Source organism: Apium graveolens, chromosome 1, assembly GCF_009905375.1.
Source record: "Apium graveolens cultivar Ventura chromosome 1, ASM990537v1, whole genome shotgun sequence".
NCBI classification, from domain to species: Eukaryota; Viridiplantae; Streptophyta; class Magnoliopsida; order Apiales; family Apiaceae; genus Apium; species Apium graveolens.
The window spans coordinates 201,103,506-201,113,820 of NC_133647.1; the positions used below are offsets into that span (position 1 = coordinate 201,103,506).

The window sequence follows — 10,315 nt, forward strand, 5'->3', positions numbered from 1 at the left end:
GATGTTAGACATGTTGTTTATGTTTTAAACAAGTTGCCTACTCGAGCTTTGTCCAATATCACTCATAGAGAGCTCTTTTCCACTCTCTATGATTATCTGCTCTACCTCGTTATTGGGCAACTTCTCCAACCAAATAGGATCAGTCTAAAATAAATATATAACCGACCAATTCAATTGACTAAAGTAGTACTAGTCAGGATAATTCAGCGTAAAACTGACCATTTTTTGTCCTTTATGACATAATGGGACCATTTTTTGGTCAAATATTAAAGTCAAATGCAACGTTATTAGTAAATTTTAACCACATGTCCATTGTGGAGGGTTACTTCATGTCATCAGGATATTACTACTAGGCGACCATATATTTAACCAACTGAAAAGACCTAAACCGATGAACAACATAACCGACTATAGAAAACGATCACAAATATATACGACATGCACATCTATTTCACGTTAGCATCATTATCGGTCACAAGTTGGTCAATTATAAGTTTTTAAACCGACCAACCCGTTCTGCTCAATTTTACCAAACAGGTACTTGAAGATTAATGATGACCAATGAAGAATCGATAAAATGGAGGAAAGAAGAAATTTTTGATATTTTTTGTTACATATTTTTGTATTTTTTATTATTGTGCATTTGTTGTTCTTTTTAAGTATTTTATATATGGGACTACAAGAAGAAGAAGGGAAGAAATCGCAACGGCGGTTCTCGTACATAAAACTTCAATCAAAAAACGTTCACAGTGTCCATATTGATGAGTTGCGTCCAAATGTCAATTATTTCACAACGGAAAATCAGAAGATAGCGGTATTTTTTACTATCTATTCATTTACTTGGTTGCACACATAAATATACGCTTCTAAAATCATAAAGTCAACCAAACAATTAACACAAACTTAAAGGTTTAACAAAATGAACCTCTAAGTCTCGTAGCATCCAGATCCTTTCTTAAACAAAACGTTGCACTTTAAAATCATAAAACCAATCAAACAATTAACACAAATTAAAGGCTTAAATAATTAAATACCGGCAAAGTATAATAACATGCAAAATAAAGTTTGAAACTGTAATGAAAAATCTAGCTAACAATTTAAGTCAAAAGATTAGCACTTATGTATATATAATATTATTTACTTGTCTTTTTATATTACCTATCTTGTTAGTCAAGACTTTTCTCAATTAAATTTTAAACTACCTAACTTGTTAGTCAAGACTTTCCTGAATTATTTATCTAAAAATTGCAAAAATCTTAACAGAAGAACTCACAAAAATTTTAGGAGAGTATAAATATTAAATTTTGAACTACCTGACTTGTTAGTCTAGACTTGCAATTAAAGGAAGAAGTCGTGAAAATTTTAGGAGAATATTACGAATGATGATAATATATTTAGAAAAATATAAGGTAATCGTTGTTTTTTATGTTTATTAATTCAAAAATTGAGAAAAATAGAAAAATAGAATGAAGTGATCTGAGAGACGCCAAATAAACGCCTCCGTTTTCTACTTTATATAAGTATATTGATTTTTTGGATACTAAAAAATAAACGTAATTAGAGAATTTTGACTTTTTGTTTTTTGATAATACTCAAAAAAGTTAATTTGTTCAATTAATTTTAAAAAGTACAAAAAAATAACAAGAGGTTCCATATGCTTCACTTACTATAATTTATCAAGAAAACGGCATTAAGCTAATGATCAAATTATAATTAAATACGAGCATCTAAGTACTTAGAGGTAGTGTGGTTACACATTTACTTTGCTTGTTATAGAGTTAGGTATAGGGTATGTATTGGGGTTATATTTTATAATTTAATTGTATTATATAGTTTATGAGTTACCAATTTAAGGTTTCAGGTATGGATTAGGTTTAGATTTTATACCTTAATGGTATTTGTTTTGAGTAATCCAACTGTACTAGGTGAAAATTGTCAAAAATAAAAAATGGACGGAAAAAATAAACTAATTTAAATATTTAAATTTTAATTATTTTACAATATCGAATTTAGTGGTTGATATCCTAATACTAAAATGTTCCCCTATTCGGAATAAATAGAACAAAATTCAATAAACCAAATAGAACCCCTACCCTAACAATCTAGCCGCCACAAATCGGAGCAGATTCCCCGCCGGCAGGGGGACAGGAGACGGCCATCTTCGCAAGTTATACCTTATGACAAAATACTTAAATATATGTCACAAAAGTTTTAGTAAAATGAATTAATTCATACAAATTTAAATGTAAAATAAAATTATTCATACTGTATGGCAGAATACTTACAATTTGGTCGCAAGTTACACTTTACGATGAAATATTTTAATATATGTCACCAAGTTTCTTAGTAAAATAATTTTTTTCATATAAATTTAAATATAAAATAAAATTATTAGTACTTTATTTCAAAATTGTATGTTGTTTAATATCTTACGACAAATACATGACAAATATCGTTGAAAAGTAAATAGCGGGCGAGTAAATTGATAAATTTTTGTTTTTGGCGGATAATAAATATCTTACTAACTTTCTGTTGCAATAGGCCTTTCCTCTTGTAGTGAAGAAGATTCAGCTCTCATCATATCTATTGCTGGAAAAGTTTTTTCTTATAATTTTATGAGAAGGTTTTGGGGCTATCTGTGTTTCCATTAGCTGTTCTCCGTATGTAATTCCATGAGCCAGAAGGTCGAGATACTATCTGAGCTTCCATTTGAGAATATTACAGAGGACTTTAAATATGCTCCTGCCTATCCTTTTGTTGCAAACCTATATCCCTTGTCTTGTAACACAAACTGTTAGGTACAATCATCTAAATTTGGTCGTAATATATTTAGCTTTTTTGGTTTCCATTCTATTTTTGCTTGTATACTTGAGTTTATGGCGACATTTGTCATGCACATGTTTATGACCATCTTTCCATTAGCAGATAGTAACACCTAAACACACTTCATGTTCTAAAAAGGTCTTCTCGGGAAGATTTATTCCTGCATCTTTAAAGGCTTCCTGGAAAGATCTTTACCATCAAAAACAGTCTCAGTTCAGTTGATTGGGATTGTGTTTCTTTAAAGTATACGTGTACTCCGACAGGATATGAACTCATCAAGGCATTGTGGATATGCAGAAGCTATGCCATTTAATTTAGAGATCGTCTCATCCCATTCCTTCCAACCAAAAAATAGATAGTAACACTAATCTCATATGAAACAAAGCATGTATCAGACAAGAGAATTAAATAGTAGGCAAAACAAATGTCGTATAGCTTATTCTTATTGTGATATAATAATGCCTAAATGCTTTACAAACAGAAAAACTTCCGAAATTTGAAACATCGTACTCAAGAAAAAAAGACCACAGGTGACCTTTTGTTCGCAGGCTGATGTTTAGTTTCAAATATAATTGATGAAGTTCATCCTCATATTACAGTTTTCAACAAAAATCAGAAATCTATGAACGGGAAAGTTAATATAACCAACCATCAGAAAGAGATCATTCCCATTTACTGGCAACAATATCGGCCAAATCAACCACTCGCTGTGAGTATCCCCACTCGTTGTCATACCAGGCAATCACCTTCACCATGTCGTCTCCCATAACCATGGTCAGCGATGCATCAACTGTTGAGGAAACATCCGAGCATCTGAAATCAACTGAAACAAGTGGTTCCTCGCACAAGGCTAGGATGCCTTTTAGCTCGTTGTCAGAGCTCTCCTTGAACGCAGCATTGACTTCCTCAGCAAATGTCTTCTTGGTAACCTGAACAACGAGATCCACAACTGACACATTAGGAGTGGGTACACGGAGGGCAATACCATTGAGCTTTCCCTTGAGATTTGGTAGGACGAGTGCCACAGCCTTCGCTGCACCTGTTGATGTTGGGACAATGTTGAGTGCTGCAGCACGTGCACGCCTGAGATCCCTGTGGCTTGCATCAAGCAGCCTCTGGTCTCCGGTGTAGGAGTGAGTTGTGGTCATGGTCCCCTTGATAATGCCTATAATGACATATCTCAAACATTTTAGCTCTGGGAACATTAATGGTATTCTTTCATTCTTAAGAAAAGCCAAGGGGAGAAAGTATTACCAAATTTCTGGTCAAGAACCTTCACGAAGGGTGCAAGACAGTTGGTAGTGCAGGACGCATTACTAATTATGCTCTCAGAATGATTATATAATTCTGCGTTGACACCAACAACATATGTCGGAATGTCACCCTTTCCGGGGGCTGTGATGAGTACTTTCTTGGCTCCAGCCTCAAGATGTTTACCAGCACCCTCTCTGTCCACAAACACTCCAGTTCCTTCGATGACCAAGTCAATTCCTAGCTCCCTGTATATTATTTTTTTCAAAATTACTCTTTGTACAAGTATAATTTGTAAGTCAATGATAATGCTAAAAGAACAAAAAGAGGTGAAGTACCCCCATGGTAGGTTGCTAGGGTTGCGGTTAGAGACAACTTGGATGACCTTTCCATCAACAGAGATGCCATCAGTACCTACAGGCTTGACATCAGCATCAAAGATGCCGAGTGTCGAGTCGTATTTGAGAAGGTGAGATGCTTGCTTTACACCACCGGTGTCATTGATGGCAACAACATCGAGAGGAGAGTCTTTCCTTCCATGCCAACACCTAAGAAAGTTCCTTCCGATTCTTCCAAATCCATTTATGGCTACCTTTAGCTTGGCTTCCACAACTCCTCTCTTGTTGCCTCCACCGATCTAGATTAATTACAAATCAGTACTAGGATATATGGTACATTTGGTCTCATATACATCATACATGAATCCACGAGACTAAAGTTGTAACCCTTGTTGAAACGAAATTATAAGGTAGTTCACTAATCTCATAATTTATCTCTGCGGTCATACTGAGTTGTCATTAGTTTTCACTTTAAGTCAAAACATCAAGTATCCTTTTATACAAGAACTGAAATTGAAAGTTACTAGCAAGACTTACTTACCCTAGACAAGAGAATTACTAGCTAGAATGTGAGAACTTCACCTATGTAATTTTAAAATATCAAACAAATTGCTACCTACAATGTAACTTATAAAGTGAATAACAGGGGAGACTCACCACAGAGGTCTGGAAGGCAACAACAGAGAGCAAGTCATCAGATGTTCTTTTGTTAAAAGGAAGAGCAGCAGAGGAACGCAGCCCTGCAAAATCCGAGAATCCTTTGTTCACCTGCACAGTAATCACAAACATATATTAATCTTTTATTCTATGCATAGCCAAAAAACTTTACTTCTAATATGTTAACTCATAAGTCATGTACAAAAAAATGTTACACGTCCATGCACTTGAGCATTTTAGGGTCTGGGAAGTGTCAGATGTACGTGGACATGTGACTACTTCCGTGAACATTACTTAAATCATAAAACAAACATACCAAAATAAAAAATAAGAAACATAACTACAAGTTTTTAAGTATGATCACTAAAAATGGTTGGTAAAAGACCTGGAGAGATGAACTGCCCATGAAAAGAGCAGCCGAGGCCATGGTTATCGATACGGGACACTACCAGTGATCAAAGAGAACTGGCTAATATTTAAGAGAAGGAGATGATAAATGTGAAAGATATATGTGGGGAATGGGCACAAAAATAAGAATGTGGATGAGATTATGGATGATAGATAGAGGTCTAGCTCATTATATGGCTATGGTTTGAGTGTTTATTTTTGCATTGGTTTTTTAAGTGACTTTGTTCAATGGCCTTTCATATCACATCCATATAACATATGGTTGTATTGTATTACATCAAAAATCCTACACTACCTTATCTTTCAAAAGTGACACTCTGTCAATTGCACCACTCCTTATAGGATGTTCAGGACTTAGAAAATCTATATGCTGCTCTGTGGACTATGTTAACTGTAACAGAGTTCACAACTGCAAACCTTTTGCTTTTTATAACTGTAAAAAAAAACAAATGGTTACATCTGAATTTGTTAGGACTTGGAAAATCTGTATCATCTTTTTTGATAACTAAGTGTTAATTTTAAGAAAAGCAAAACATACTAGGTTTTAAGATGATTTTAACTTCTAACATGTGTGTGCAGTGGCGGATCCAGCTTCGAATATAGGGGGGTCGGAATTTTTTTTTGACGAGCTCGAGCCGGGCATTTGACATGTTTTGCTCGAGTTCGGCTCGAAATAAGCTCGAGCTCGGCTAAAAAAAAATTATTCAGTATATTTTCGGCTGAAAATCCTCTCCTAATTGCTGCAGTTGCAACCGTTAGAATCACTAGCAATTTTACCAACATCTTTGTGTAGCCCGGCTCGAACTCGTTTTACTGGGCTCGGCTTGTTTTATAAACGAGCTCGAGTGCGGGTAAAGGTTTCGACTCGTTTAATTAAACAAGTCGGCTCAACTCGACTTGTTAAATTAAACGAGCCGAATTCGGGTAACGTTTTAGGCTTGATTTATTGTAAATTTGAACGAGACGGCTCGTTAAAACTGACTCGTTTAGCTAAACGAGCCGTCTCGACTCGTGAAAATTAACGAGTCGGATTCAGCAGAGGTTTAGACTTATTTAACTAAACGAGCTCACTCGACTCAATTAAACCCAACTCGAATTACACATGTCTCGAAACCCCACTTTCCCGGACCGAATTACACTCATATCTTTGTGTTTTTTTAACCATATAAATGTTGCCCAAATGAAATGACTTTTGACATCAAAAAACTTTAAGTAGGAGGCAATCTTTTTTTGCAAAAATTAAGGGGTGTCATTTTTAATTTTTATATAATTTAAATATACAAATTTAACTAAACTAAAAATTTAAGGGGGTCGGATGACCCCCCTTGCCCCTTAGAGGATCCGCCTCTGTGTGTGAGTTTAACTTTAAAAAATTAAAAAAAAATCTCGATTATCTTTTTCTGTTATTTTTCAATTATTAAGGATTAGCTAATTCCTCTTATTTAATATTTCAATTTTTTTATACCATATGTAAGAAACATAATTATTATTTTTTAAAATAAAAATAATATTCATTTGAATTACAGTTATTTCTGTAATTACACAAAAATCTGTTTTTAATCGTTTAAACCTGTGTGAAAAGAAGCAATCAGGCAATCACCATAATGATGCTATTTCCTCTGCTGCTAACAGATATTTAAAAAAATATTTTTCTTGGAAAAATAACAAGTAAGAAAATGTAATGGAACTGTGGTGTTCTACGGGTTGCGTTGAGGGTGTTTGATCAAATGCTTAAGTGAAATCTGGTTATGTTGTATGCAAAGTACGATCAAGCTAGACTACAGAAATTTTTAAAAGCATGTTAAATCCACGAAAGTGATTCACTTACTAATAGTCATTCATTCAAAGTAGTAATACAACATCACCCCCTTGACCATCAAAATTATGCAGGTAAGCTTCAATCGCACAGATTTAATATCAGTATGCCTAGTGGTGAATTTTGTGTTAGCGAATTTACTAGTCGCCTTGACAAGCACTATCTCCATTTCAAGGTATTTACCGGCTAATAAACAAGTGTGCAATGTGGCATCTTCCGGGACAACTTCTGTTCCCTGGAAAGAAGTATACATATGAGTTCATTAACTATACATGTCAACTGTCTGTACCTTGTTGTGGCCAAATTTTAGAACATTAAAAATATAAGATGCTACATTATAACAAACGAACGACTTGATACCTCACAAGGATGGATGCCCAGAAGGTTGAACACATCTGACAAGCTATTATATGGCTGAAAAGGCTGATACTCGAACTTATAAACCCTCTCACGGTTTTGGCCAATGTTTCCCCACTCTTCGCGAAAATCTTTGGACATCTTCTCAATGTAATAAGTGACAGAAAACTCCAGTTCTTTCAACTTGTATTCTACTTTCTCCTCGATGTTATTGTTCTCACCAGCAGAACAATCAACCTCAAAATAACAGAAAATTTTAATTGTAAGGTCTCTTACTCTCATATTATCTAATAACAGAAAAAAATATCATACATCTTTCCATGATTTCCCAGGAAATTTATGGTTGCACTTGTACTCTAATACCACATGTCCTTCATAAATATGTTTGACAACTTTCACTTCTTAAATATGTTTGAGAATTGTAAATTCAGTTAATCATACATCAGTTGGTTCAAGAACAACCCTTTGGGTGCAAAAATAGAAAAAATCAAAGCCAAACAATTTGTGATGCCCTGGATTTTCTAGGTAGTAGCAGCAACTCTTGTTTAATTCTCAACTTCTCTTGAGGATCCCTTACTGTCTTGCTGCAGGCTAGTGATATCACTCTAAGCAATGGGGAAGATGCAAGAATAGGCTTTAATAGATGTAGCTCTGCTCTTGAACCATCAACACCATTTATTTTGACTACTTCAAGTCGGTCCAGCAAAACGTCCTTCCAATCTAGTGATTCCAAATGACGTTCCACTGTCGATCCTGCAGGATTGGAACTCTTTCTTCCTTCAAGTTCCTGCACACAAAATTATTAAATCTAAGCTCTGATATGCGCATTAAAACACAATGATATGAAGAGCATGTACATTTAATCAACGACATTGCTTAAGACAAGGTCTAGTTCTCACCAGTCCTATGAAAAGATCTTCCAAGTTAGGAAGATTTCTGATCAAAGAAAGACATGTTAAGATCTGACGCGTGTTATATCCAAGCCTGTACAAGCGCAGCTTCTTCAAGTTTACCATTTTTGTTGTACGCTCATCCAAAACAGAGAGACCTCGTCCCAGAACCTGTATACAAAGAATACATTGAAGTGTAAGCCGTGAACTAGCATTATATTATTCAGACACATATATGTTATTATAAGACAGTCAATTAACTAGATTTGTTAAAATTTCAGGTTACCTCAAGGGTGAAGCCATTAAGTAGTAGAGTGTTGATTCTGGGACTATTACTCAGAAGGCTTATCATATCGACAGATTTGTTGGCTTTGAAATCTGCAGCAAGCAATTGAAGACCAAAGCTTTCCAGTTTTTTTGTGCATTCGAGCCATCTCCAGTCAACTGTTTCACTTCGAGAGATATTTAGGGTTCTGAGATTGTTACTAGTAGTTAGCTGGCAGGCCAGATGTTCAATTCCCTTACATTTTTCCAAGTAGAGTTCTTGGATTTGGGTCCCGAATGACATGTCAGAAGAAATTGAAATCTCGACAAGGCGGACTGTAGTCAGATTAGCGAAGCATTCAGAATGGAAAGTTGGCTCTGAAAGTCTTGACTGAATCAACTCTGAACAATCAAACAAATAAGAAGGACTCGAAAGGGCACTCGTTTCCGAATTGTAAAGTACTAGCGCTCTAACACCCTTGTACATTAGCTGCTTAATCCACCTATGGATATGAAGCATATCCAGTTTTTGTGGAATATAGAGTTTAAAGTCCAGAATGGGGCCTGTGTGGGACGAAAGAATCATACCGACGGCTGCTGAAAATGCATTACAGAGGCTTGTACCTTGGGTTAGGATAGAATTTTTATTCTTGAACATGACTTTCAAGAAGAATTGATCATCAAGTTTTACGACAGGGTGCATTTTCCATACATTCCTCCATGTTTTTGACAAGACACTTGTTTTTGCCGCATCATGAACTGGCAGACGTCCAAAGATACAATGTATCAACTCTATGGGTAAATTGCTAATCCTGTCATTATCAAGTCGCCTTGATGATTTAGCACCACTGATTAGGCTAGATTTAACTTGAGGCTCCCAAATGCGTCCTTCCACAGAGAATTGCCTCTTAATTGGAATTATATAGGCCGGCCTTTCCACTGATCCACTACCGATTAGTTGCATCTTATTGGAACGGCTTCTTCGAGTTTCGTCTTTACAGCTCCAAAATCACTACTTAGTGTCAGGGACTACCCTGCATTAAAATTTTTATTAGCTCATCAACTAGTAATTTAGAGGATGCACGGCTAAATTCTTTAGAAGTATTTACTAGAGTTAGCTAGGACCGGAGCTTAAACTGTCTATGAAACTAGGCAGTTGACTAGAAAAGAAGACGATAATGTAATATACTAATTCATATTCTACAAATAAACAACAAAGCTATGCATGGAGAAAACTTACGAGATACATATATATTTAAACAAGCGACTAATGAGAGCAAAGATAAAAAAAACATAAAGAAAATCACGTAGTCTTACCTTGAAACAAGGTTATACAACTCGGAAATCGGTTCTGCTTTGTAGATAGACGATGATGGTGAGCAGAAGCAGAGCTTGAAACCTTGTTTCTGAAACCTTGCTGCACCAATTTATGGTCCCTTGGTAACTTTTCATTCCTTATATAGAGAAAAGAATAAGGCTCCGTATTATTAATATCCGATCCGACCAGTACA

The 10,315-nt window shown here is 35.3% G+C and overlaps 3 protein-coding genes across 3 annotated transcripts; all 3 read right to left on the reverse strand.

Moving 5' to 3' along the window:
* Positions 1-3,232: 3,232 nt before the first annotated feature.
* Positions 3,233-5,680, reverse strand: LOC141678594 (glyceraldehyde-3-phosphate dehydrogenase A, chloroplastic-like). Its single transcript, XM_074484938.1, has 5 exons — positions 5,455-5,680; positions 5,070-5,180; positions 4,413-4,711; positions 4,078-4,322; positions 3,233-3,988 (listed from the first exon to the last, which is right to left on the reverse strand). Exons 1-5 carry the CDS (start codon positions 5,494-5,496, stop codon positions 3,486-3,488), a joined length of 1,200 nt encoding a protein of 399 aa, XP_074341039.1. The 5' UTR covers positions 5,497-5,680; the 3' UTR covers positions 3,233-3,485.
* A 1,635-nt stretch (positions 5,681-7,315) lies between these two features.
* Positions 7,316-7,932, reverse strand: LOC141717214 (coatomer subunit gamma-1-like). Its single transcript, XM_074519312.1, has 2 exons — positions 7,654-7,932; positions 7,316-7,528 (listed from the first exon to the last, which is right to left on the reverse strand). Exons 1-2 carry the CDS (start codon positions 7,930-7,932, stop codon positions 7,316-7,318), a joined length of 492 nt encoding a protein of 163 aa, XP_074375413.1.
* Positions 7,327-9,829, reverse strand: LOC141724268 (F-box/FBD/LRR-repeat protein At1g13570-like). Its single transcript, XM_074526343.1, has 4 exons — positions 8,827-9,829; positions 8,550-8,711; positions 7,654-8,437; positions 7,327-7,528 (listed from the first exon to the last, which is right to left on the reverse strand). Exons 1-3 carry the CDS (start codon positions 9,766-9,768, stop codon positions 8,138-8,140), a joined length of 1,404 nt encoding a protein of 467 aa, XP_074382444.1. The 5' UTR covers positions 9,769-9,829; the 3' UTR covers positions 7,327-7,528; positions 7,654-8,137.
* Positions 9,830-10,315: the final 486 nt, after the last annotated feature.